A 27,957-nucleotide genomic window follows, 5' to 3' on the forward strand; every position below is an offset into this window, starting at 1 on the left:
GAAGCCCAGTGTCAAAAAAAGAGAGAGAAAAAAGGAAGCCCAGTGGCAAGCAGTGGAAGAAGATGTGGCGAAATGGGATTTTGGCGGACATTCTGCAAATGAATTGATGAAACATTTGATCTCCACACAGTTTTCTGTTTCCAAAAGTAGAATCTGTAACAAACCGAGTGGACTGAGTTTTGTAGACCTTACCCTTTGTTTCTAAAAATTGCATTGTTTAGAAGGAGCGCAAGAGCGAATTGAGTTATTGCAAACGCGCACTTCACAGCGTAGGCGTTCCCCAACGGAAATATGCAAATAAATGCGAGAACGCACAAATAGGACCTCGCTAGCTCGTGCTTGGCTCTGCCCACCCCCTTGCTTGTTCTGCCCACTATGATTCATTTGCTCCCATTTGAAACAATAGGCTCTGGTCAATTATAAAAATGGGGTTAGTTATAAAAAAATATATAGACTTTGCTACGCTACTAGCCTCATCGACTGTGCCGTCGGGCACCAGATTGATATAATATATGACGTGGTTAGCTGTATGCGTCAGCAACGCCTGGGAAGAGGAACGCGCCCATAATCTGCGCAGAAATGTTTTGGGGTCTTCAGGAAGAAACGGTTGAAACATTGCAGGGATTAGGCCTACTGGCCGCAAATGTTCCCTCTCCCAGGCCCCCGAGCCTGTGCAGGGATATGATATCGATCGGTATGTGACTGAAGGAGTGGGATGCGCTATTATTTATTTTTGTTTTTTTTATATGTAATTTTTCCTGGAATATTTTTTTCCCCAAATTCACTACTCCGTACAGTAGATGGCGGAAATACAGTTTATAGTTGTGGACCACAATTTGTAGTCTGCCTGGTTGCCATAAAACCTCAGAGAAGAAGAAAGGTGAGCTAGCAAAACATTTAACTCAAGTATTACCACGTTTTTGAGTAAGAACATCCGAGAAACAAGTTGACTCAATGTATGAGTAATTGAGTTGTTCAGTTGGTTTGATTTAAAAACTCTTTAAAATGACTGTCACTCGTGTATCATGCCAGAGCGGCTAGCTGGACATTTAACGTTAGCTAGCTAAGTAGCGGAGTTACGTAGCTAACGCAGTTGCTAGCTAGCTACCTTGCTTACAAAACAAGGACTGAATCCTGAGCCTCTTGTTGTAGCTTGCTTATTAGAACTGTTGGGAAACGTCCCATCTAGCTAATCACTACCATGAGTCTGACGATGGAGGCCAGTGTCTCTTTCCTCCAATATGAACTTGCATCGACCATCGAACGGGCAGTAAGGTGTGCTGTTGAAACCGTTTTAAAGGAAACTGCCAGAGTAGTCGGCATCAAAATGACCGCAGCTCGGACTGCTGCTGCTGAGTCTCATCGTGAGAACCAAAGTTTGAGGGAGAGACTTGAGCTATCGGAGGGTGAACTCAACGCTGTACGGTACTACATGACAGCAGCCGAGAACAACATCAAACAGTGTTTACTCCTTAATCACAACCATCCTAGATCAGGTACAGTAGGTCCTGGTACGGAGAGTCCATCCAGCATGCTGAACAGGGGCACGACCCGTGTGCCCAAGTCGTTTCGAGCCTCATCCACACCATCCCAGTTTTCGAAGTCACTTCCTAGTGTAGGTCTTTGCTTACCAACAGTGCAGCATGAATGGCCCAGGAGCAGCTCAAGCTTGAGAGGAACACGGACATCCTCCTCCACTGTCTCTTGCTCCAATTCTTCACAAACATCCAAAGCGCCACAAGTAGAGGTTGAAAGCTCACCTCAACACACTGAGGAGGATACAGAGGATCAATTCTACATCACGGATGATGGAGTTGTAGAGAAAGGTAGGCTTACGCCGGACACAGACACCAATACTTGCATGCACTCAATAAGTGAAAAGTCTCCTGCTCACTGGTCATGATGTCATTCATCTCTTTCAGAGTACAAAGTCAGGGCAAGTGGATTAGAGGACTCTAGAAGAATTCCACACGAGCAGGAGGGGGATACAGTGGCAGTAGAGGTCCCTCACAGAACCTCTATTACCAACTTTGAATTTGAGATGGGTCCGAGTCACCCAGCAGGCAATGTGAATGACCTGGGCCTGATCCAGGTGCTGGATGAGGTGCAAGAAGTCAAAGGAACAGTTAAAATTGAAAACGACCCTGAGTTACCTAGTATGCTGGAGTCACACCTCCCTGAATCATCACAACTGCCGCCACAGATGCCAACTCACATCGATAACCATGACAATGATGGTAACTTCATGGGCTTTGTCCCACCTATTGTAGAAGGCCCTGGTCTTGTTGGGGCTTTTGAAGTCAGAAGGGAGAGCTCAGATAAGGTGCATCGCTGCAACGTGTGTGGCCGGGGCTTCCGTCGCTTCTACTGTCTGAAGACACACCAGCGCATTCACACGGGTGAGAGGCCATATCCTTGCAGGTATTGCGAGAAGCGTTTCCGCCACCTGGACAGTCTGCATAAGCACCAGCGCATCCACACTGGGGAGAGGCCCTACCGCTGTGCCCAGTGTGGCTGCTGTTTCAGGGAGCTGGGCCAGCTCAAGAAGCACAGGCTGACCCACTCACCTTCTCCCACCACACCCCACCCATCACTGTCTTTAATTCAAGCAGGGCCCTCCTACACATGGCCACACCACCACTCACAGTCCCTGGATTCCTGATCAGGATGGATTTGGTACACATTCATACACACACATTTGATAAATGTGATTATTTGTGTTAAGGTCATCCTAATCTAAAGTTAATATTATTAAATTGACAATGTAGACAAGCTGATTGTGTATAGAGTCATATTTATTCACTTTTCTACTTGTTCACAATTTTCTTCATTGGCATAAAAGGGTGTTCATTATGTTGTCATAGATATGAGAGGTTTGCAGATTCCACCTGGAAAGGTTCATACAGCCATTTTGCATCAAGGGTTGATTTCCATTTACTTTAAAAATATGATTTTTTTGTATAAAATGGAAATACAGAATACTTGAGCTGAGTTGGGATCACAATGCAGAAATCATTGGTGTGTTTTTGTTGGTATCACATTGCCATTATCAACAGTTTAATGCCATAAATAGCCCATAACAAGGAAGTGATATGCATTTTAAATTATTATTCTGGTGTATTGTTTTTATATGGAACTGTGTGAGTTGGCCTGTTCATTTTGAACAGCAATGCATTTACATAAAGTTTTTGCCAATTTACCAATAAAAAGTGACACTTTCACAGTATTATTTGATTATTTTGTTTAACCTCTTTGGGATATGTGTTTCCCTCCCTGCGGGATGGTTGAGCTAATGTGATTAGCATGAGGTTCTAAGTAACAACAAAAAAAATCCCAGGCCATAGACATACAGTTGAAGTCTGAAGTTTACATACACCTTTCCCAAATACATTTTAAACTCAGTTTTTCCACAATTCCTGACACTTAATCCTAGTAAAAATTCATTGTCAGGTCAGTTAGGATCACCACTTTATTTTAAGAATGTGAAATGTCAAAATAATAGTGATTTATTTCAGCTTTTATTTCTTTCATCACATTCCCAGTGGGTCAGAAGTTTACATGCACTCAATTAGTATTTGGTATCGTTGCCTTTAAATTGTTTAATTGGGTCAAACTTTTCGGGTAGCCTTCCTCAAACTTCCCACAATACGTTGGGTGAATTTTGGACCATTCCACCTGACAGAGCTGGTGTAACTGAGTCAGGTTTGTAGGCCTCATTGCTCGTACACGCATTTTCAGTTCTGCCCACACATTTTCTATAGGTTTGAGGTCAGGGCTTTGTGATGGCCATTCCAATACCTTGACTTTGTTGTCCTTAAGCAATTTTGCCACAACTTTGGAAGTATCTTGGGGTCATTGTCCATTTGGAAGACCCATTTGCGACCAAGCTTTAACTTCGTGACTGATGTCTTGAGATGTTGCTTCAATATATCCACATAATTAATCTCCTCATGATGCCATCTATTTTGTGAAGTACACCAGTCCCTCCTGCAGCAAAGCACCCCCACAACATGATGCTGCCACCCCCGTACTTCACGGTTGGGATGGTGTTCTTCGGCATGCAAGCCTCCCCCTTTTTCCTCCAAACATAATGATGGTCATAATGGCCAAACAGTTCTATTTTTGTTTCATCAGACCAGAGGACCTTTCTCCAAAAAGTACGATCTTTGTCCCCATGTGCAATTGCAAACCATAGTCTGGCTTTTTAATGGAGGTTTTGGAGCAGTGGCTTCTTCCTTGCTGAGCGGACATTTAGGTTATGTTGATGTAGGACTCGTTTTACTGTGGATATAGATACTTTTGTACCTGTTTCCTCCAGCATCTTCACAAGGTCCTTTGCTGTTGTTCTGGGATTGATTTGCACTTTTCGCACCAAAATACGTTCATCTCTAGGAGACAGAATGTCCCCTTCCTGATTGCTATAACGGCTACGTGGTCCCATGGTGTTTATACTTGTGTACTATTGTTTGTATAGATGAACGTCCTACCTTCAGGCATTTGGAAATTGCTCCCAAGGATGAACCAGACTTGTGGAGGTCTAGAATTTTTTTTCTGAGGTCTTAACTGATTTCTTTTGATTTTCCCATGATATCAAACAAAGAGGTACTGAGTTTGAAGGTATGCCTTGAAATACATCCACAGATACACCTCCAATTGACTCAAATTATGTCAATTAGCCTATCAGAAGCTTCTAAAGCCACAACATTATTTTCTGGAATTTTTCAAGCTGTTTAAAGGCACAGTCAACTTAGTGTATGAAAACTTCTGACCCACTGGAGATATGATACTGAGTTATAAGTGAAATAATCTGTCTGTAAACCATTTTTGGAAAAATTACTTGTGTCATGGACAAAGTAGATGTCCTAACTGACTTGCCAAAGCTATAGTTTGTTATTAAGAAATGTGTTGAGTGGTTGAAAACTAATGACTCCAACCTAAGTGTATGTAAACTTCCGACTTCAACTGTATCTGATATGGGCAGAAATCTTAAATTCTTGTTAATTTTACTATCCTGTACAATTTACAGTAGCTATTACAGTGAAAGAATACCATGCAATTGTTTGAGGAGAGTACAACATTATGAACTTTGAAAATGTAATAATAAACCAATTAGGCACAACATTTTGAACATATATGCAATGGTTCATTGGATCAGTCTAAAACGTTACACATACACTGCTGCCATCTAGTGGCCAACACCTAAATGGGGTGGAATAATACATTAGGACCTTTCTCTTGCATCTCAAAGATGATGGTACAAGATATTTTAACAGATCTAATGTGTTATATTCTCCTACATTAATTTCACATTTCCACAAATGTAATGTGTTTCCTTTCAAATGGTATCAAGAATATGCATATCTTTGCTTCGGGTCCTGAGCTGCAGGCAGTTAGATTTGGGTATGTCATTTTAGGTGAACATTGAGGGAAAAGGGTCAGATCCTTTTGAAAAACAACTTCTGAAAGGGACCCAAGACACCAAGTTTATTCATAATCTTAAATATAGTTATTACAATATTTTCTACAGATTACAAGATGCAGAGAACTATACACCCCATCTTTGCTGTCTGGCTTTGATCATCTGGGGCCCTGTGTTTTGTACAATCGTGACTAAACACAGGGCCCCAGATGAGAATTACACCCAAAATTTAAGCAGTTGTCTATGGATGGTGGTGGACCATCTGACATAAGAAAAAGGGTACCATGTGATTAATAAAACTAAAGATTAAAATCCAAGCATGTCACATGATTGCGCAAAACACAGGGCTCTAATCATTCATGACATATATTTGTGGTATTTTCACCCTCCCCCTTTTTGACAGTCACATGAACAGTTTATACTGTCCCGTGACCTGCACCGAACAAATAGAGGCGGCAAGGAGACAGCATCATATCTGCAAGCTGCTCAATGTCTATGGCCATATGTAGAATACATATGTACATTTGAATTACATCTGTTTAGATTTAGGCATTTATGTTTCATATCTTATGCGCTATTGGATCATATGTATGTCGCCTATGCTACCCATGGCCAGTAGTTTTCAAATCTACTAAAATCAACTATTAACTAACAAAACACGCATGTGTTAATGCTGTTAAATTACGTCATCATTTAGCTGTGAACTAATAAGCGGGCAGTCACAGAGACAGAGTGAGGAGGTTTTTAACAAGCGGAAGTGCGCGCGCTGATTCTTGCTGACGGAGTTTAGGTGAGTTTCTGTTTTCATCTGGCTATACCTACCATACGGCATTATCGCAAAGCAAACAACACAATAAACAAATGTTTTATCATTAGTCAAACTACAAGTTTACGGAATTGCGAGGTTGAATTGTAGAATGACCTCGCTGAGAACCGCTGTGTATCGCCGTTTCACTTCCCCTTTGTGGATACATAAAATTAAACATCAATTCGATACAATCGCGCAACTCTTAACGTTGCATGACCTTGAAGCATCATGTTTATGTAGAATGTCTGATGCTTTTCTGGTGGCTCATAGTTTTATTTAAAACCCTCCGCTCGCCCCTTCTATTTGAACCTGATTTTTTTTGTTGTAAATATAAAGCCATACTGTGTTTTCAGGAATATGTCCTATTGTCAGCATTGCTACGAACTTATACAAATAATGACTCCATTTAACAGGGTTACAAAAGGTTCAGGGGACGTCTGAACCATCTAAAAACAAAACGCTTCTGCTGAAAGCCATGTCTAATGAACACACACCCCTCCTCGCCCATGGGGTATGTGGTCTGTCAGCAGACAATGCAGTGTGTGGCATAGGGGTGTCAGAGGGCACTGGGGAGGCCAGCACTCCTAATGCTGTACCTCGAAAGCTCAACACCTTCTTCGGGGTGATGGTGCCCACTGTCCTCTCCATGTTTAGCATTGTTCTCTTCCTCAGAACTGGTGAGTGCAGCATCTAGATGTCAGACAACTACAAATATAGGCTGTGAATGTGGAATTTATTTACATAGCGATGTGCAGTGATGCTTGCTGATGGTCAGAAACTGCTGTTGGCTTCAAGCTATGCTAGATTATTTTTTTTAAAAGTGTGTGTAACTGTGCATGCATTAGGTTAATATATTGTGGTCCTGTAACAAGACTAATACTGTGTAATGATGTCTCCTATAGGGTTTGTGGTTGGTCATGCGGGGCTCTTGCAGGGTCTTGTGATGCTGCTTGTAGCCTACACCATTATCTCCCTCACCATCTTGTCCATCTGTGCTATTTCCACCAACGGTGCTGTGCAGGGAGGTGGGGCCTATTGTATCCTTAACACCGATTTGTTCTCACCCCCCAAAAACATATATTTTTTTTTAGCAAGTATTTTTTTATTCCTCTTAAGTATTAGTGCAGTTTAAAACAGCTATGCTTTTACTATTCAATCTGATGCCACAGTCTTTACAGTAATTCTAGCCCTTATCTTTAAGGGAAATTTCACCACGATTTGAACATCATTTTCATAATCTCCAACACCAACCCAACATTGTGAAAATGGCGGGATTCTATGTTTTGTAGTCAAAAAGATAACCGTTTCTGATGACATCTGGACACGGTAAAGACATGGTGGACCCCAAGAAGAGTAGCTACTGCATGTTCAACAGCTAATGGGGATCCTAATAAACTAAATAAACCATCATCTGATGCATCCAGGCCCAGATAACAGACACGAAGGGGACATGCCCCGAGGCCCCCGACCTCCAGGTGTTTTGTGTTTTCCCCAAAATATTTTTTGGGGGCCCTGGAGGTAGGTGCCCCGGAATGCATTAGTCCAGCCCTGTGTGCATCATATGATTTAACCAACTGAGCAGGTTGCTATGCTGACTTTTGCCTGCTCATAGTTTTAAAACCACATGATTCACTCCAGATCAGTGATATTTAACCCCTTGACCTATTGTCTGCCAGTCATGATTAGTCGATCTTTGGGCCCAGAGTTTGGAGGAAGCATTGGCCTCATGTTCTTCCTGGCCAAAGTGTGTGCATGTGGAGTGTATGTGCTTGGTCTGGTAGAGGCACTACTTGACATATTTGGTCAGGATCCAGGTTAGTTTTGACATTCTATAATTAAAAGCCCAATACTTATAATTCCTAGCATGCATGCCATGTTTTGTGGTACTGCTTAAAAAAAAATCTACTGAATGTTTCTTAGAAGATTGGTGCCTCATGCATTCAAAGGAGTCATTCCACCATGTGTCCATCTGACATCTTATCAACTTCTGTGTCCCACTCCCACCTCAGCGTCCTCCTCTGCGTTTCGAGTGCTTCCCCAGGGCTACTGGTACACAGTGCTGTACTCTTCCATAGTTCTCCTGCTGGTTCTGATGGTGTGCCTAGTGGGCGCCCACATCTTCGCCCGCACCTCCTTCCTCATCCTGCTGGTGGTGACCATCTCCCTTCTGTCCATCTACATCAGCCCCCTGGCGCTGACCACGCCCCTAAAGTTCCTCATCACCCACCAGGGCCCTGGCAACGAGACCCTCACCTACAATGCCAGCTACACAGGCTTCAACGGCACCACGCTGAAGGACAACCTGGGCTGTGAGTACTGGCTGCCTGGGGTCAAAGGTCAGGGACGGACGGTGCGATAGTACTTAGGTACACTGTATAGGGAACAGGGTGCTATTTCAGATGCATTCTAGTTATAGTAAGCCTTGATAGGGAAGTTGAACTGGATGTGTAAAAAGTCGTTAGTTTTATGGTTTGAGAGAGCTGTTGTAGAAATAGTGTTCTTCCTCTTTCTTATCCTTAGCGGGCTACACTGTGGACTACAGCACTGGTAAAGTCATGTCATTCGCCACCGTGTTCGCTGTCATGTTCACCAGCTGCACCGGAATCATGGCCGGAGCCAACATGTCAGGTACTGTCCACACACATTAAAACTCATGCCAGCTGGTGGATATTACAACTACAAATAGTTGTCATGAACAACTTTCCATATGCATTCTGAATCAAGGTAATGGAATCTTTTAGTTCCAGGGCAAATCCACGGTAACCAATTACGCTGAGACTCCAATTTTGTTTTACTTTAAAATGTATGCCAAAAAAAACCATTGATTTCAAAGTTTACAACTCTACACACAATGATCATGTTTATATATGTACATCTTCTTATTCATTACTTTATACATAAAAATGTAAAGGAGTCATTGTGAATTTGTTAGATATTACTGCATTGTCAAACTAGAAGCACAAGCATTTTGCTACATCTGCACAGTTGTACAATTTTCTATGGAAATTGTTAAAAGTAGTCTTGTGTTTTGTTCAACTTGGAAATCAATGTGTTTTTGTTTGGTATACATTTTAAAGTGATAAATCTGAGTCTTAGCATAATTGTGTTACTATGGAATTGCCCTCCATTACTTCACATCTCATTTAAGCTTCACGTAAGACTCAAACTTGACATGTTCCACCATCTTCCCCTCAATCTGTTGTCTGTAGGAGAGCTGAAGAACCCCAGTGCTGCCATTCCCAAAGGCACCATTATTGCAGTCCTCTATACCTTCATAGTCTATGTCTTGCTCTTCATCCTGGCCAGCTCCACATGTGAAAGGTCTGAATGGATGGGCTGTTATTGAGGCTTGGAATGGTTGGAACTCTGTCACCTATCTAATTTTCTCATAATTGAATACCTGCATATTAATCATACTGAAACAATGTAGTTTAATAGAGCCAACTAATGAATGTCTTGTTTAGGACCCTGTTGGCTCAGGATTACGGGTTCTTCCAGCGTATAAACATCTGGCCTCCATTTGTCACCATTGGGATCTACTGTTCCGCCCTATCAGCAGCCATGTGCTCTCTGATTGGGGCGTCCCGGATCCTCCACGCCCTCGCACTGGACCAACTCTTTGGTAAGATGTTGTTGAACAAGTTTCACATTAAAAGACAGGCTATTTCTGCAACAGAGTAAAGGACATGTTTTTGTTGAATATAAAATAAGGAGCATGCTTTGATGTTGTGTTACCCATAGGTTTTCCATTGGCTCCTGCTGCTATCACATCCAGCTCAGGCAACCCATGGGTGGCAGTGCTCTACACCTGGGGGTTGGCACAGGTGAGGAGAAGCGATGGGTGTATTGTATTTAGCTATGCAGTACTACTTTTAATATTCTACAGCCTCTGAGACTTGTGTCTTTGGTGTGACTGTGTAGTGTGTGGTGTTTGCAGGCCAGCTTAATGCCATAGCTGGCCTGGTGACAGTATTTTACCTGCTGGCCTATGCTGCTGTCGACCTGGCCTGTCTGGCTCTGGAGTGGGCATCGGCCCCCAACTTCAGGTAATCAAACACTAGCATCATGCTGTACAATCTGTTATAAAAAAAGAAGACATTGACCTCATTGTGTGATGATGCTGTCCTTAGTGAAGTAGTGTTTAACTAGAATACTTTTGACCAATGTCCAGTTTTCACCCATCTTTCACCTGTTTTACCTGTCTCCCTGTCTTCACCAGGCCCACTTTCCAGGTGTTCTCCTGGCACACATGTCTGCTGGGCATCCTAAGCTGTCTGGTGATGATGTTCGTCATTAACCCGGTCTACTCCTCAGCCAGCATCGTCCTCCTCTTACTGCTGTTGCTTTTCCTGCACTACAGATCACCAACCAGCAGCTGGGGATACATCAGCCAGGCTCTCATCTTTCATCAGGTACCCACACCACACACAGACTTGTGCCAGTACATACAAACACACACTTACAGTGGGGCAAAAATGTAGGAAACAGCGTAGAATAATATTTTGCATCAGAAAATGAAAATCTGTTTTCTAAATTGGACAAGTTCAGGTAGTTCTTCCCCATTGCAAAATATTTTCTCTACTGAACACGACCCAGGAACTGGCCCATGCAGTGGGGCAAAAAAGTATTTAGTCAGCCACCAATTGTGCAAGTTCTCCCACTTAAAAAGATGATAGAGGCCTGTAATTTTCATCATAGGTACACTTCAACTATGACAGACAAAATGAGAAGAAAAGAAATCCAGAAGATCACATTGTAGGATTTTTAATGAATTTATTTGCAAATTATGGTGGAAAGTAAGTATTTGGTCAAGAACAAAAGTTTCTCAATGCTTTTATATACCCTTTGTTTTCACACACTGTTGCTGGTATTTTGGCCCATTCCTCCATGCAGATCTCCTCTAGAGCAGTGATGTTTTGGGGCTGTTGCTGGGCAACACGGACTTTCAACTCCCGCCAAAGATTTTCTATGGGGTTGAGATCTGGAGACTGGCTAGGCCACTCCAGGACCTTGAAATGCTTCTTACGAAGCCACTCCTTTGTTGCCCGTGTGGTGTGTTTGGGATCATTGTCATGCTGAAAGACCCAGCCACGTTTCATCTTCAATGCCTTTGCTGATGGAAGGAGGTTTTCACTCAAAATCTCACAATACATGGCCCCATTCATTCATTCCTTTACATGGATCAGTCGTCCTGGTCCCTTTGCAGAAAAACAGCCCCAATGCATGACGTTTCCACCCCCATTCTTCACAGTAGGTATGGTGTTCTTTGGATGCAACTCAGCATTCTTTGTCCTCCAAACACGACGAGGTGAGTTTTTACCAAAAAGGTTATATTTTGGTTTCATCTGACCATATGACATTCTCCCAATCTTCTTCTGGATCATCCAAATGCTCTCTAGCAAACTTCAGACGGGCCTGGACATGTACTGGCTTAAGCAGGGGGGACACGTCTGGCGCTGCAGGATTTGAGTCCCTGGCAGCGTAGTGTGTTACTGATGGTAGGCTTTGTTACTTTGGTCCCAGCTCTCTGCAGGTCATTCACTAGGTCCCCCCGTTTGGTTCTGGGATTTTTGCTCACCGTTCTTGTGATCATTTTGACCCCACGGGGTGAGATCTTGCGTGGAGCCCCAGATCGAGGGAGATTATCAGTGGTCTTGTAGGTCTTCCATTTCCTAATAATTGCTCCCACAGTTGATTTCTTCAAACCAAGCTGCTTACCTATTGCAGATTCAGTCTTCCCAGCCTGGTGTAGGTCTACAATTTTGTTTCTGGTGTCTTTTGACAGCTCTTTGGTCTTGGCCATAGTGGAGTTTGGAGTGTGACTGTTTGAGGTTGTGGACAGGTGTCTTTTATGCTGATAAGTTCAAACAGGTGCCATTAATACAGCTAACGAGTGGAGGACGGAGAGGCCTCTTAAAGAAGGAGTTACAGGTCTGTGAAAGACAGAAATCTTGCTTGTTTGTCAGTGACCAAATACTTATTTTCCACCATAATTTGCCAATAAATTCATTAAATCCTACAATGTGATTTTCTGGAGAAAAAAAAATCCAATTTTGTCTGTCATAGTTGAAGTGTACCTATGATGAAAATTACAGGCCTCATCTTTTTAAGTGGGAGAACTTGCACAATTGGTGGCTGACTAAATATTTTTTTGCCCCACTGTATGGGCCAATTCCTGGGTCGTGTTCAGTAGAGAAAATATTTTGCAATGGGGAAGAACTACCTGAACTTGTCCAATTTAGAAAACAGGTTTTCATTTTCTGATGCAAAATGTTTTTCTACGCTGTTTCCTACTTAACAGGACCCTGGGGTGTGTCACTGCTGTCATACTTGATGCTTTGAATCTGGTTTCCACCCATTCCACCTCTCCTGTAGGTGCGTAAGTATCTGCTGATGCTGGACGTGAGGAAGGACCATGTGAAGTTCTGGAGGCCCCAGGTGTTGCTGATGGTGGCCAACCCTCGCTCCTCCTGCCAGCTCATCAACTTTGTCAACCAGTTGAAGAAGGGCGGGCTGTTTGTTCTCGGACACGTGAAGCTGGGAGATCTGGGTAATATTATATGGATGGTGACGGGAGTTCTGGTGCCAGCGGAATCGTGATTGACTTACAATAAATGCTTGTCATGTTTATGACCACATGAAACCTAAAGCTTCTACTATTTGTAGTAATCTACAGTAACTGTAACTGTAACAGTAACTGTAATCTACAGTAAGTGTGATATTCCTAGAAATATGACATTTCTATTCATAGACAATTCATTGAACATTTTATGGAAACTAGTCAGGCTCTTCTTTTGTTTGGGAATCAAGGCAGTCCAGTCACTCGGCCAGCATCTCATCTGTGTTTCAGACACCCTGCCCTCTGACCCTGTCCAGCAGCAGTATAACTTCTGGCTGAGTCTGGTGGATAAGCTGGGGGTGAAGGCCTTCGTGGATCTGACTCTGTCCCCCTCTGTGAGGCAGGGAACACAGCATCTGCTCCGTATCACCGGCCTGGGTGAGTTACATATCCTCCTGCTTACCATTCTGGGTCGTATTGTTGTCCTGTTGATTTCTCCTCTTGACACACAACGGTGTCGGGAAGAGTATTGACACGACATATTCATTATAATATTACTACTTTGGAAAATGGAACATAAAACAGTTTTACCCGTCAAGCAATATACTTTTTAGTGCATTTGATTATCCTCCTCCACTCTTATCTCTTCAAGGCGGCATGAAGCCCAACACTCTGGTCTTGGGGTTCTACGACAGTTGCACCCCTGAGGACTACTTCCTCCAAGACCCTGCCTTCTGTGAGTCAAAAGGGTCTGGAGGGGATGATTTTGGGGTGGATCTGCCCTCTCTGCAAGCCCACTTCCCCCCGGTCCGCCATGTGGAGAGCCCACGCTGGCTCACGTCAGAGGAGTATGTGGGAATCATCTCGGATGCCATCAAGATGAGTAAGAACGTGTGTCTTGGCCGCTATTTCTTCCAGCTGCAGGGAGAGGGCATGGGGACCAAGATGGACGGGGCCGCGAGGATCATCGACGTGTGGCCCCTCAACCTGCTGCAGCCGAGCAGCACGTCTGCAGCCTCCGTGGACGTGTGCAGTCTCTTCCTGCTGCAGATGGCGTGTGTTCTCAACATGGCCAGCAGATGGCGCCATGCCAGAATGAGAATATTCCTGTGTGTGGAGGCAGAGTCCAGCGACCAGGGTTGGGTGGTTAAAGAGGAGACCTACCGGGAGCTGTTGAGGAAGCTGAGGATCAGGGCCTCCATCAAGATAGTGCCCTGGGACTCTGTGGTGCAGCTCTACGGACAGAAACAGACACAGGACCCAGAGCTGGAGGGCCTGACGAAGCCGGCCCAGGCCCTTTCAGAGGACTTCCAGTCTGCAGTCAACAGGATGCTGATGGAGCACAGTGCTGAGGCTGCTGTCCGCTTCCTGTATTTACCACGCCCCCCTGCTCACTCCAGCCAATCACACAAATATCTCAGTCAGTTGGAAGCTGTGACTTATGGTTTAGGCCCAACCCTCTTGATTCATGGTCTCACCCCAGTCACGTGCACTGAGCTTTGAGTGTGTCACTCTGTGTTTATGGGATCAAAATGTCATGTAATTAACTTGATCCTGAACATGATAGAAAGGGCAGTCTAAATGTTTATAATATGAGCTACTTTACATAACATACTTTTTAGTTAGAAAATAAACACAGGCACACTACACAACGGGACCTGTATGTATAGCTCTGTTCCCTGGGTATGTAGTTTCACACCTTGTATTGTAACTCATTGACACATCCACTCATTTCTCAAATGAACACATTCAACACCTAGTCAGTCATAGTGGTACCTACCTACTTTCTGTAATATATTTATTTGTTAACTGTAATTTAATGGAGTACTTGTCTCATGCCTTTGTGTTGGTTGGGTAATAATATAAATGCATTTATGTTGTGCCTGATATAGCAGATGTAGTTTTCATAAAAAACCTCCGCTCTGGAATTGACCGTGTGGCCTGAGAGTGACACATTCAGTGTGAGTGAATGTTACATGTCAGTAGATCAAATGGTCTGTTCTGCGGCACAGGACCAAAGAAGAATCATATGATAGGTTGAATGGTGATGGAGGGAAAATGGATTCTGAAATACAGAAAGGGTAACATATGCTAACTAGCTATGGAAATTAGAATGTTGTGTTCCTTGTGTTCTTTTTTGTTATTTGATGCTGGTACAATCGCTTTCCATTGAGCCCTTTCCCCAGTGTATTTCTCTTCAGATTGTGACCCAGTTTGGGAGAGCTCACGAGTGTCTTTGGACCAAATGATCTCTTAGGATTTTGGGTCACTCACCAATTGGTCGTGCTTGAAATGCTGCTTCTTCAGACTACTATGTGGTCCATGATGGAACATGAATTCAAACTTCCTGAAACCGCTATGAACTACATTAGTGCCTAATGCTTGGCAATATTGTCATAATACACAAGCATTAAGCCACTGGCAGGCAGACTAAATATGGATTGCTGATGTATTTAGTCTAATTTATAATGCATCACCCTTATACCAAATGCTAAGGATCATGCCATTCATTTGTTACTTATATTTTTATGCTGTCTTGCTATGCTTTTCTTATGTACAGATTTTGGAAACAGAATGTTACTGCATGGAGTTTGGTATCTATGAAAACTTTTTACTAATTTAGAGGCATGTAGTTGGCACTATATGAAAGCTTACACATTTCACAACTTGTGGTGGGATGTTTGTGCTTAAGCAGAAATAGTTTCCTCTTTACAGTCCTAAGAAGTTACTGTATATTTCTGACTCTGCTCAGAATCCATGTACTGTTCTCAGGTTGTGCCACACAGACTGTTCTCTAGAGTCTGTGGACTGATCAGTGAGTGCCAGACAGGTTGCTTGTGAGTTAATAAGGACTCTGTCCAAGCAAATGACTCAATAGAAAATGTCAAAAACCAAAATAATTACATTAAACATGTGTTTTTATAACATACTGTTTCCTTTACACATATGTTACTCAGTAACAACAATTTGACAGTCATTTGTGAATGGGTTGGCAAAAGGCAATAAAATAAACAAAAGTAATTGTCTTTCTATTTATTTTTAAGAAAATCGAGATCACAAAAATGTGACGGTTGATACCAAACATTGTACTATGTTAAATGTCCAAATCAACCAGAACATGCATATGTTCCACCATTCACTTAGTGTTGTAGTCTATATCCCTAATAAGTATATAGCTAATATGTACTATAGAAGCCTGTTTGAGAGTCTCCCACAGATCATACTCTGCTGCACTCAGGCTATATAGTTCATGATGGATTTGGGGTCAGCTTGTTTCCATCACATCAACATTACACAATCTCTTTCCTATAACCAATACCGTTCAATGGCAGTCAATGTAAAAACAGTAACATTGATCAATTAGTTCTCTACATATGAAGTAAAACTTCTCATATCAATTTCCAATATGACCTCTAAAGCACCACAAACGTTTCAGTAGCAACCTCCTTTGCACTCCTTAGTCCTCTTTGCTTGCAGAAAGTTCTGTCATTTCATCAATTTTCTTCTCCATGCTCTGTGCAAATTTCTCTGTCTGCTTCACACAGTAGGATGAAAGGCGTAGCCAATCAGGGAAGAAAATGGACAGAGCAATGTTCTGTGAGATGGCAAAGAGAGACCGAGATATTTACAATCACATAAAATAGTCTAGTATATTCTGCATGGCTCATTTTAGGCTAAGGTAACAAAAACATTATAGAGTAGTTTGTTTTGAATATTTGAGTGGATAAGAGGAGTTCCTACTTGAAGAGCGTGAGAGACACAGCCGCTGGTGTAGCTAGAGTGACCCACTGTGTTCAGAGCTTCACGGGCAAAAGCACTGGCACTCTTCAACAACAGGTTGGGTGGCAAGTTGTGGGTCATGTTAGTGTACACCATAAAGGGAGCCACACACTAAAGGAGCGGAAATTAAGAAAGCACAAGCGATTGGAAGAAACACAAAGATGCAAGGAAGGATACTGTAACAGGAGTGCATGTGATACAAAATTCTTAAAGTATTTTACCTGAACTGTTATTCCCTGTGACTTGTATTCTGAATTCAGAGATCTGGAAAAATATGTCACAAAAATCTGCCAAGAAAAGAATGGATAACATTGATCCTCTGTAGCTGTTATCGAGCATGTCACTGACAACACCAGGATAGTGGGTTTGATTCCTGGACCATCCGTATGTAAAATGTATGCATGCAGGACTGTAAGTCGCTTTGGACAAAAGCATCTGCTGAATGGCATATACAGTTGAAGTCGGACGTTTATATACATCTTAGCCAAATACATTTAAACTCAGTTTCACAATTCCTGACATTTAATCCTAGTAAAAATTCCCTGTCTTAGATCAGTTAGGATCACCACTTTATTTTAAGAATGTGAAATGTCAGAATAATAGTAGAGATTTATTTCAGATTTTATTTCTTTCATCACATTCCCAGTGGGTCAGAAGTTTACATGCACTCAATTAGTATTTGGTAGCATTGCCTTTAAATTGTTTAATTGGGTCAAACGTTTCAGGTAGCCTTCCACAACCTTTCCACAATAAGTTGGGTGAATTTTGGCCCATTCTTCCTGACAGAGCTGGTGTAACTGAGTCAGGTTTGTAGGCATCCTTGCTAGCACATGCTTTTTCAGTTCTGCCCCAAAAAATTATATAGGATGAGGTCAGGGCTTTGTGATGGCCACTGCAATACCTTGACTTTGTTGCCCTTAAAGCCATTTTGCCACAACTTTGGAAGTATGCTTGGGGTCATTGTCCATTTGGAAGACCCATTTGCGACCAAGCTTTAACTTCCTGACTTCCTGTCTTGAGATGTTGCTTCAATATATCCACATAATTAATCTCCTCATGATGCCATCTATTTTGTGAAGTGCACCAGTCCCTCCTGCAGCAAAACACCCCCACAACATGATGCTGCCACCACCATACTTCATGGTTGGGATGGTGTTCTTCGGCTTGCAAGCATCCCTCCCTTTTTCTCCAAACATAACAATGGTCATTATGGCCAAACAGTTCTATTTTTGTTTCATCAGACCAGAGGACCTTTCTCCAAAAAGTACGATCTTTGTCCCCATGTGCAGTTGCAAACTGTAGTCTGGATTTTTTTATGGCGGTTTTGGAGCAGTGGCTTCTTCCTTGCTGAGCGGCCTTTCAGGTTGTGTCGATATAGGACTCGTTTTACTGTGGATATATATACTTTTGTACCTGTTTCCTCCAGCATCTTCACAAGGTCCTTTGCTGTTGTTCTAGGATTGATTTGCACTTTTCGCACCAAAGTAACTAGGAGACAGAACGCGTCTCCTTCCTGAGCGGTATGACGGCTACGTGGTCCCATGGTGTTATTACTTGTGTACTATTGTTTGTACAGATGAACGTGGTACCTTCAGGCATTTGGAAATTGCTCCCAAGGATGAACCAGACTTGTGGAAGTCTACCATTTTTTTTCCTGAGGTCTTGGCTGATTTCTTTTGATTTTCCCATGATGTCAAGCAAAGAGGGACTGAGTTTGAAGGTAGGCCTTGAAATGCATCTACAGGTACACCTCCAATTGACTCAAATGATGTCAATTAGCCTATCAGAAGCTTCTAAAGCCATGACATTGTTTTCTGGAATTTTCCAAGCTGTTTAAATGCACAGTCAACTTAGTATATGTAAACATCTGACCCACTGGAATTGTGATACAGTGAATTATAAGTGAAATAATTAATAATAATAATAATAGTTAACAAGAAATTTGTGGAGTGGTTGAAAAATGAGTTTTAATGACTCCAACCTAAGTGTTTGTAAACTTCTGACTTCAACTGTGTATGCACTGAACAAAAAACTAAAGTGTTGGTCCCATGGTACATGAGCTCAAATAAAAGATCACAGACATTTTCCATACGCACAAAATGCTTATTTCTCTCAAATTTTGTGCACAAATTAGTTTACATCCCTGTTAGTGAGCATTTCTCCTTTGCCAAGATTGTCCATCCACCTGACAGGTGTGGCATATCAGGAAGCTAATTAAACAGCATGATCATTACCCAGGTGCACCTTGTGCCTGGGCCAATAAAAGGCCACTCTAAAATGTGCAGTTTTGTCACACAGCACAATGCCACAGATGTCTCAAGTTGAGACAGTGTGCAATTGGCATACTAACTGCAGAAATGTCCACCAAAGCTGTTGCCAGAGAATTGAGTGTTAATTTCCGTGAGAGGAATTACGTATTCACCTGATTTGTTTGATTTTAATAGTTGACAATATATACTTAACAACAGTAAGACATTTCTGTCCTACTAATGCTGTGTTTTCATGGTTACTCTAGCTTCCTGCAGCTAGTCTGGGTGTCGAGGACATGGGTTTTTACTAGAGATAGCTTGAGCTGACAATTGATTGATGTCTTGGTGATGAAAACTAAACAGCCACATTCCATTCTATGATTAGTGGTGAATTGTGTATGCTTGAGTGAGAGAAAGTTAAGTGAAAGGGAGTGGCACCTTGGTGGCGGAGTAGAGAGACAGCATGGGTTGTGGCTGAGCACCTGCCTCTGAAGACATGTTGATGATCAGACCGTTCCCTCTGGGAAAGACAGGACAGGTAAATAAAGGGACAATTCCATAGATTGAAATCATTAATAAGATTCACGTTTCATTGACATCACCATGATGCATATGTACCTTGAAACCATGCGTGGGAGAACCAGTCTGGTCATCTGAGGAATGATAACACCATCAGTACCATCACCAACATCTCCATAATCACCAGAATCCTCTTTCACCCCATCACCATCCGCATCATGATCATCATGTTCAACAACACCAACGTTAATCTCCTAAATGTTAGCATTATATTTTTCACATAATGACCAAATATTAAAAGCTATGACTTTGTATAGACTAGTTTAGAAACATAAACCAAGACATGGACCATGCATAGAACGTCACAGAGGGAGTCTATAAGTCCTGACAGATCATCTCACCTGGGTGACAGAGAGGATGTTACAGTTGATCACCTGGGTGGTTCTCTGTGTTAGGGAGGAATGAAAACACAAATTAACTCAACTATTAACTGAAGTTTTAAATCAAACCATAGTACATTATTACCTTGTTAGAATCAAAATGGCACACAAAACATGATATATACAGTTGCAGTCGGAAGTTTACATACACCTTAGCCAAAAACATTTAAACTTCGTTTTTCACAATTACTGACATTTAATCCTAGTAAAAATTCCCTGTCTTAGATCAGTTAGGATCACCACTTTATTTTAAGAATGTGAAATGTCAGAATGATAGTAGAGAGAATGATTTATTTCAGCTTTTATTTATTTCATCACATTCCCAGTGGGTCAAAAGTTTACATACACTCAATTAGTATTTGGTAGCATTGCCTTTAAATTGTTTCACTTGGGTCAAACGTTTCAGGTAGCCTTCCACAAGCTTCCCACAATAAGTTGGGTGAATTTTGGCCCATTCCTCCTGACAGAGCTGGTGTAACCGAGTCGGGTTTGTAGGCCTCCTTGCTCGCACACACTTTCAGGTCTGCCCAAAAATGTTCTATAGGATGAGGTCAGGGCTTTGTGATGGCCATTCCAATACCTTGACTTTGTTGTCCTTAAGCCATTTTTCCACAACTTTGGAAGTATGCTTGGGGTCATTGTCCATTTGGAAGACCCTTTTGCGACCAAGCTTTAACTTCCTGACTGATGTCTTGAGATGTTGCTTCAATACATTCACATAATTTTCCTGCCTCATGATGCCATCTATTTTGTGAAGTGCACCAGTCCCTCCTGCAGCAAAGCACCCCCACAACATGATGCTGCCACCACTATTCTTCATGATTGGGATGGTGTTCTTCGGCTTGCAAGCATCTCTCCTTTTTCCTCCAAACATAACAATGGTCATTATGGCCAAACAGTTCCATTTTTGTTTCATCAGACCAGAAGACCTTTCTCCAAAAAGTACGATCTTTGTCCCCATGTGCAGTTGCAAACTGTAGTCTGGCTTTTTTATGGCGGTTTTGGAGCAGTGGCTTCTTCCTTGCTGAGTGGCCTTTCAGTTTATGTCGATATAGGACTGTGGATATAGATACTTTGTACCTGTTTCCTCCAGCATCTTCACAAGGTCCTTTGCTGTTGACCTTGAATTGATTTGCACTGTTCGCACCAAAGTACGTTAATCTCTAGGAGACAGAACACATCTTCTTCCTGAGCGGTATGACGGCTGCGTGGTCCCATGGTGTTTATACTCGCATACTATTGTTTGTACAGATGAACGTGGTATCTTCAGGCGTTTGGAAATTGCTCCCAAGCATGAACCAGACTTGTGGGGGTCTACAATTTTTTTTATGATGTCTTGGCTGATTTCTTTTGATTTTCCCATGATGTCAAGCAAAGAGGCACTGAGTTTGAAGGAAATACAGCCACAGGTACACCTCCAAATGACTCAAATGATGTTAATTAGCCTATCAGAAGCTTCTAAAGCTGTGACATTGTTTTCAGGAATTTTCCAAGCTGTTTAAAGGCACAGTCAACTTAGTGTATGTAAACTTCTGACCCACTGGAATTGTGATACAGTGAATTATAAGTGAAATAATCTGTCTGTAAACAATTGTTGGAAAATGTACTTATCAAGCACAATGTAGATAATACCAAAACTATAGTTTGTTAAACAGGAAATTTGTTGAGTGGTTGAAAAACAAGTTTTAATGACTCCAACCCAAGTGTATGTAAACTTCCGACTTCAACTGTATACATAGACCATTAATGTGAGTGGGGGTGTGTGTGAATCCTACCTGCTCAGGGTTGGGAATGTCCAGGAAATGTACCAACTTGTCAGAATAGTTCATGCCTACATTGTTAACTGTAAATGAGGAGTGTCAGAATATATTTTTTATGTAATTGATTATTACATTTCACTACTAACATTCATTGAAAGAGAGAAAAGCTACAGTGCCTTGAGAAAGTATTCACACCCCTTGATTTTCCCCACATTTTGTTGTGTTACAGCCTGAATTTAAAATGGATTAAATTGAGATGTGTTGTCACTGGCCTACACATAATACCCCATAACGTCAAAATTGAATTATGTTTTTAGAAATGTTTACAAATTCATTAAAAATGAAAATCTGAAATGTCTCAAGTCAATAAGTATTCAACCCCTTTGTAATGACAAGCCTAAATAAGTTCAGGAGTAAGAATGTGCTTAACAAGTCATAATAAGTTGCACGAGCTCTGTGTGAAATAATAGTGTTTAACATGATTTTGAATGACTACCTCATCCCTATACCCCACAAATACAATTATCTGTAAGTTCCCTCAGTTGAGCAGTGAATTTAGAACAACAGATTCAACCACAAAGACCAGGGAGCTTTTCATAATGACTCGCAAAGAAGGGCACCTATTGGTAGATGGGTGAACATTTTTAAAAAGCAGACATTGAATATCCCTTAGAGGATGGTGAAGTTATTAATTACACTTTGGATGGTGTATCAATACACCCAGTCACTACAAAGATACAGGCGTCCTTCCTAACTCCATTGCTGGAGACAAAGGAAACAGCTCAGAGATTTCACTATGAGGCCAATGGTGACTTTAAAACAAGTTACAGAGTTTAAGGAGCTGTGATAGGAGAAAATTGAGGATGGATCAACAACATTGTACTTTTTCCACAATACTAACCTAAATGAGAGTGAAAAGAAGGAAGCCTGTACAGAATAAAAATATTACAAAGCATGCATCCTGTTTGCAATAAGGCACTAAAGTAAAACTGCAAAACATGTTGCAAAGAAATGAACTTTTTGTCCTTAATACAAAGTGTTGTTTGGGGTAAATCCAACATAACACATCACTCAGTACCACTATTCATATTTTCAAGCATCATGGTGGCTGCATCATGTTATGGGTATGCTTATCATTGGCAAAGACTAGGGAGTTTTTTTTATGGAACACAAATAAACAGAATAGAGCTAAGCACAGGCAAAATCCTAGAGGAAAACCTGGTTCATTCTGCTTTCCAACAGACACTGGGAGACAAATTCACCTTTCAGCAGGACAATAACCTCAAACACACTTGAGTTGCTTACCAAAACGACATTGAATATTCATGAGTGGCCTAGTTACGGTTTTGACTTAAAATCGGCTTGAGAATCTATGGCAAGACATGAAAATGGCTGTCTAGCAATAATCAACAATCAACTTGACAGAACTTGAAGAATTTTTTAAATGTGCAAATATTTTACATTCCAAGTGAGCAAAGCTCTTAGAGATTTTATCCAGAAAAACTAAATGTTATAATCGCTGCCAATGGTGATTCTAACATGTATTGACTCAGGGGTGTGAATACTTATGTAAATGAGATATTTCTGTATTTTATTTTCAATACATTTGCAAACATTTCTAAAAACATGTTTTCACTTTGTCATCATGGGGTATTGTGTTTTTTTCAAATCAATTTTGAATTCAGGCTGTAACACAACACAATGTGGGGGTATGAATACTTTCTGAAGGCACTGTATGTTGATGGTAATAAGAGCACATTCTACATTTAATTGCAGACTAGCTTTAGTTCCTTTCTCATTTCCTGATTGTCGTTCCCTTTTTGACTCCTTGTTCTCTTCCTCCTATATATCATTGCCATTGGTTCCCTACCCAGGATGCCTATGTCCAGGTCCCGTAGTGCCTCAGCTATAGCAGGGTAGATGTCATGGCCCTCTGTGAAGTCTGTCTGGATGATCTGGGTCTGGCGTCCATGTTGGCTCTCTGGAACAAACATATTGATGTACAATTTCATATAAAGGGACAATTACATTTGCATATTGATCTTTTGTACCTCAACTCTTCATTTAATTATGTTTTTCCATCTCAGCCCTTCACTCACCAATCTCCTTGGCGACAATGTGGAGTTTATCTTTTGACCGGCTGACCAGTACAATGTCCAGACCTCTTCTGGCCAACTGTAGTGTCCAGGAAGAAAGGCAACTGTTACGTGAGTAAACACTCATTTTACAAAGCACTTGAATTACATGCTTATGCATGCTTCAATCTCGTCTGTACACAAGCGAGAATCAGTAAAGACTCACCTCATTTGCGTAAGCTTTGCCAATCCCTGAGGTAGCCCCTGTGACAACTGTAGAAAGGAGATCATGGTCAGAATTAGTTAGTCCGCAGACTTCCATAATTACATATTACTACTATTGTTGTGTCTCCTCATCCTCTGCAGTGAGAGGTCTCTGAGAGAGGTCAGGTCGGACACTGGGTATGACTGCAGGATGGAGGAACATTCCTTTCTTTCACAATGCTGACAGGAATGCTGCTATCATGGTCTGCTCGGTGGAAGCATACTATCGTTTGTCATCAGATACTTGTAAAATTGTTTTATAGTGGCCTTTGTCAAGCACTGGCAACAACTTTTCTCCAACTGCTGCCAAAAATGTAAAAAGATGTGCTGCAATAACCAACAGGAAAGTTAAGTATCCAATTGAGACTGAAGTGGACCATTGCCCACACAAATCCTGTTCCACCTAACAGCAGATATCGTCTTGTGCACAGGGCAAAATAGTGAGCTGTAAAGTGGAATGTGACCTGCCTCTCTCAGTCTTCCATTGAACAGGGCTAGGGTAAGGTGCACAGGGGAAACATGATACACTCCGGGTGGGTTGCACCAACATGGTTTAAATTAATCTAGGTTTTGTTTTTTTGTATTATTTATTATTGTAATTACTTAACGTTAATGACCCATTTATTATTTGTCCGCTAGCCACCTGATCATGGCACGTCAAAGAAGTTCAAATTTCTCAGCTTATGAAAAAAAAACTATTGTCGGAGCTGATGGAGGAATTTAGGAACATACTGGAGGATATAAAGACAGACAACACGACTGTCAAAAAGAAGGAAGACGCCTGGGCCATTTTATGCGACAAATGTAATGGATCGGCACGGATTAAAGAGAAGAGGGACCCAAATTGGATGAAAGCGTGCTGGAAAACAATTAAAGGCGAAAGCCAAAAAGGATGCGGCAGAGGAGAGGCGGGGGCTATTTCAGACCGGAGGGGGACCTCCGTCCAATGGAATTGATCCTCTCTCCCAGAAGATATGCGAGATGATTGCTCAGCAGTTTGCCCCTCTCCATAACCCCTATGATGACGACGGACAACTTGACCCACCAATATTTAGTAAGCATAAATAACTGTTAAATAGCAATGCCTATAATGCATGTTAAAACTAACGTTAACACTACTTCACTACAATGTTACCGTTGTCAGGCCCGTTACAGCATGTTGCATAACATCATCATTCGTACCAAGGCTGGGCATATCATAAACCCCAATTCAATTGTTGTACAAAATGGGCACGTAAATAGCCTACTAATGAGTTAATTATCAGAAAACTCAACAGGTCTCTAATTATTCTCTGAGGAACTCCTTTTGGTCTCTCCGCAGTAGATATGCTGTCATTTTATCAGTTAAACCACCTCAAGTGGCAGTTTAGAATTAATCTCCAATCTAAATGTATATAATTTTTTAAATTCATTTAGCAACAGGTTTACAATTCATCTAGGTTTAAAGTGAAAACTAAACGTAGATTAGAGGAATGATGTAATTTAACTAGGATTCATTTAAAACTAGGTTTAACATTTGGTGCAACAAGATTAATAGATAAACCTTGATTTAACCCAGTTTAAGAGTTAATCCATGTTGGTTTTACCCACCCTCAGTCTACTGTAGTAATTTGTTTTTATCTTGTAGAGAATGTCTAAAGAATCATGTAAAATAGCCATCACTATGACTAAAAAGAGAATGCATTTATTTTCATAAATAAACAAATATCAGTCTACTGTAAAAATAGCTTCCTTTACATAACATGTAGCCTACCTTACCTGCCCATTGTCCATATGCCTTTAAATCAGTTTGCCAAACTTTTGACAGCACATACACTCTGAATCCACACCAGCAAATCCAGGACCATTTTAGCATGTAATACAGCACTGTGAAGCCACCTATGAACACCAATCCCCACACAAGCATCGAGTCTGATACAGTATCCATGTCTGGGCAAATTTCACTCACACTTCAGCAGACAGTTCTTCAAAAATATGAACTTTGGCTGGTTTTATAGTAGAAATGAACATGCTTACTTAGACATACAACGAACAACGCTCCGCCCAAGAATCTTGATCTAATCGGCGCATTGGTCAGGAATATTTCCTGGTGCGTCATCTCAGCAAATCAATAGGCAAAAGCAGTATGACGCTTTTTCCGCACCGTAATCATCGTCCTCCACAAGAGCAATACCAAAGAGGAAAATGCGAAGCGAGAGGTTTTACTCTGGCCCAAAAATGCCCAATAAATTTCTATGGGTTTATTTTGGACCTGAGTTTGTCGCCTGCCTTCCAGCATTTGGGACAATGACTCCCATTGTTAGGGCGGAGACATGGTCATATTGTCATTATATATAGAGCTCTGGCTATACAAATACTACAGTTTATAGCTTCCTGTGAAAATCAGTGTAACTGCAAAAATATACTTAAGTATCAAAAGTAAAAGTAGAAATCATTTCAAATGTCTTATTTTAAGTAAACCAAAAGGCACGATGTTCTTATTTTTTTTAAACTTTATAGATAGCCAGGGGCACACTCCAACAATCAGACATAATTGACGAGTGAAGCATTTGTGTTTAGTGAGTCCACCAGATCAGAGCCAGTAGGGATGACCAGGGATGTTATTTTGATAAATGCATGAATTGGACCATTTTCCTGTCCTGCATTCAAAATGTAAGGAGTAGGCTACTTTTAGTTGTCAGGGAAAATGTATGGAGTAAAAATCACATTATTTTCTTTATGAATGCAGTCACGGTTGAGTAGGTTACTTTCTAAATGTAATCCGTTACGTTACAAGTTACCTGTCCAAAATTGTAATCAGTAACGTAATTTTTGGATGACCCCAAACTCAGTAAAGTAATCTTATTACATTCCATTACTTTTAGATTACTTTCCTCTTAAGCGGCATTAGAAGAAGACAAAAATGTATGTTACAAATTTAAATACATCTTTTGCAGGATAAATCAATGTTAAAGTTTACATAGCTGGCCATATATGGATGTTAAAATGTACTTTATGGGTTGGTTATGTGGCTTCTTCTAACCCATCACTTTCTACGACATATAATAATATGATTAAATTCTATCTTTACATTAAAACCAAAGTCTATCAGAATTCCAGTCATTCCAATAAATGTTATACCCCTTGACCTTCAAGAATAGGACTTGGAAATACAGACGTCTAGATTAGCCAAATTGTTTTACCTGAGCATGACCCCAAAACGAAGGATTTCTTAGCTAGCCCTACTCTGTTGTTTATGATTTTGTTGTCATGGAGGACTGATTGGGCTCATTGATTGGAGTTGAAAAATAAGTGCTGTGGGTGTGCAAAGCTTTCATCAAGGCAAAGGGTGGCTACTTTTTTTGGTTACTACATGATTCCATATGGGTTATTTCATAGTTTTGATGTCTTCACTATTATTCTACAATGTAGAAAATAGTACAAATAAAGAAAAACCCTTGAATGAGTAGGTGTTCTAAAACTTTTGACTGATAGTGTATATATAATTTATCCAAAAATAGATGTAGCAACTACAGATTGCCAATTTAAGTCTATCAAAAGTGCGGAAGTTTGAGAATATGTCTATTAGGCCTATGGATTTTTTTTTTATCAGCATGAATTGGATTGAGCAATAAAAGCCCCGCTTTTAATCCATAGGCTTGGATCTGCACTATGTAGCTGTTGCAAGAGCGCATTTTTCACTAGCTGTCCACTGGTTTCAAAAACAATGATTAATGGGCACCTTAAACTTCTTGAATTCAAACATTATTGGGTTCAAATACACATTTAGATTTGTGAAGAGCCATCCACAACAACCACAATCCGTAAGGCGCAAATAGCTAAATGAGAGAGCAGCAGTGTGATTCACATCAATGCGCTAACGTTATGTAAATGTCTGTAATGAAACAGGCAGGGAGCAGGTCTCGAACCCTCGACCTTCGACCCCTAGGTCCGGCGCACTACCAAGCACACGCACTGTCGTGGATGCGAGGTCCGATCACTTCTTCCAATGTAATGAAACAGCATATCGCCGTAGACTACACCACTATTGTCGACCTTACCTCCAAGCGTTTATTCAAGTTGTATAATCTTTGGATGCCGACAG

At 41.3% G+C, this 27,957-nt stretch overlaps 3 protein-coding genes across 4 annotated transcripts; 2 read left to right on the forward strand and 1 right to left on the reverse strand.

The window, feature by feature from the left end:
• Positions 1–346: 346 nt before the first annotated feature.
• On the forward strand, positions 347–3,226 carry LOC109875670 (zinc finger protein 467). The gene is made up of 2 exons (XM_020468086.2): positions 347–1,826; positions 1,923–3,226. Exons 1-2 carry the CDS (start codon positions 1,202–1,204, stop codon positions 2,660–2,662), a joined length of 1,365 nt encoding a protein of 454 aa, XP_020323675.1. The 5' UTR covers positions 347–1,201; the 3' UTR covers positions 2,663–3,226.
• A 2,866-nt stretch (positions 3,227–6,092) lies between these two features.
• LOC109875638 (solute carrier family 12 member 9-like) lies at positions 6,093–15,807 on the forward strand. 2 transcript variants are annotated; one of them, XM_020468029.2, is made up of 15 exons: positions 6,093–6,209; positions 6,641–6,904; positions 7,130–7,264; positions 7,904–8,041; positions 8,237–8,536; positions 8,748–8,855; positions 9,437–9,548; positions 9,692–9,849; positions 9,969–10,051; positions 10,149–10,273; positions 10,447–10,639; positions 12,603–12,777; positions 13,078–13,224; positions 13,439–13,522; positions 13,705–15,807. In XM_020468029.2, the coding sequence occupies exons 2-15, from the start codon at positions 6,703–6,705 to the stop codon at positions 13,935–13,937; spliced, it is 2,193 nt and encodes a 730-aa protein (XP_020323618.1). In that variant the 5' UTR covers positions 6,093–6,209; positions 6,641–6,702; the 3' UTR covers positions 13,938–15,807. The 2 variants fall into 2 exon arrangements, with proteins under 2 accessions (XP_020323618.1, XP_020323615.1); XM_020468026.2 differs by having other exon boundaries at positions 13,439–15,807.
• Positions 15,808–15,859: 52 nt separating this feature from the next.
• On the reverse strand, positions 15,860–25,971 carry hsd20b2 (hydroxysteroid (20-beta) dehydrogenase 2). The gene is made up of 11 exons (XM_031808575.1): positions 25,890–25,971; positions 23,836–23,882; positions 23,634–23,709; positions 23,405–23,515; positions 21,550–21,617; positions 19,736–19,780; positions 19,434–19,468; positions 19,254–19,335; positions 16,788–16,853; positions 16,528–16,677; positions 15,860–16,381 (listed from the first exon to the last, which is right to left on the reverse strand). Exons 1-11 carry the CDS (start codon positions 25,969–25,971, stop codon positions 16,244–16,246), a joined length of 900 nt encoding a protein of 299 aa, XP_031664435.1. The 3' UTR covers positions 15,860–16,243.
• Between the last annotated feature and the right edge of the window lie 1,986 nt (positions 25,972–27,957).

This window comes from Oncorhynchus kisutch, linkage group LG28 (genome assembly GCF_002021735.2).
Source record: "Oncorhynchus kisutch isolate 150728-3 linkage group LG28, Okis_V2, whole genome shotgun sequence".
Lineage (NCBI taxonomy): Eukaryota > Metazoa > Chordata > Actinopteri > Salmoniformes > Salmonidae > Oncorhynchus > Oncorhynchus kisutch.

Coding starts and splice junctions, on each gene's coding strand:
- LOC109875670 (XM_020468086.2), top strand. CDS start 1,202: ATGAGTCTGACGATGGAGGCCAGTGTCTCTTTCCTCCAATATGAACTT. Junction 1,827..1,922: donor TGATGGAGTTGTAGAGAAAG/GTAGGCTTACGC, acceptor CATCTCTTTCAG/AGTACAAAGTCAGGGCAAGT.
- LOC109875638 (XM_020468026.2), top strand. CDS start 6,703: ATGTCTAATGAACACACACCCCTCCTCGCCCATGGGGTATGTGGTCTG. Junction 8,856..9,436: donor GGCCGGAGCCAACATGTCAG/GTACTGTCCACA, acceptor TGTTGTCTGTAG/GAGAGCTGAAGAACCCCAGT. Junction 10,274..10,446: donor GCATCGGCCCCCAACTTCAG/GTAATCAAACAC, acceptor TGTCTTCACCAG/GCCCACTTTCCAGGTGTTCT.
- hsd20b2 (XM_031808575.1), bottom strand. CDS start 25,971: ATGACGCACCAGGAAATATTCCTGACCAATGCGCCGATTAGATCAAGA. Junction 23,710..23,835: donor GCAAAGCTTACGCAAATGAG/GTGAGTCTTTAC, acceptor TGGACACTACAG/TTGGCCAGAAGAGGTCTGGA. Junction 16,854..19,253: donor CTCTCTACTCCGCCACCAAG/GTGCCACTCCCT, acceptor TTTTCTTGGCAG/ATTTTTGTGACATATTTTTC.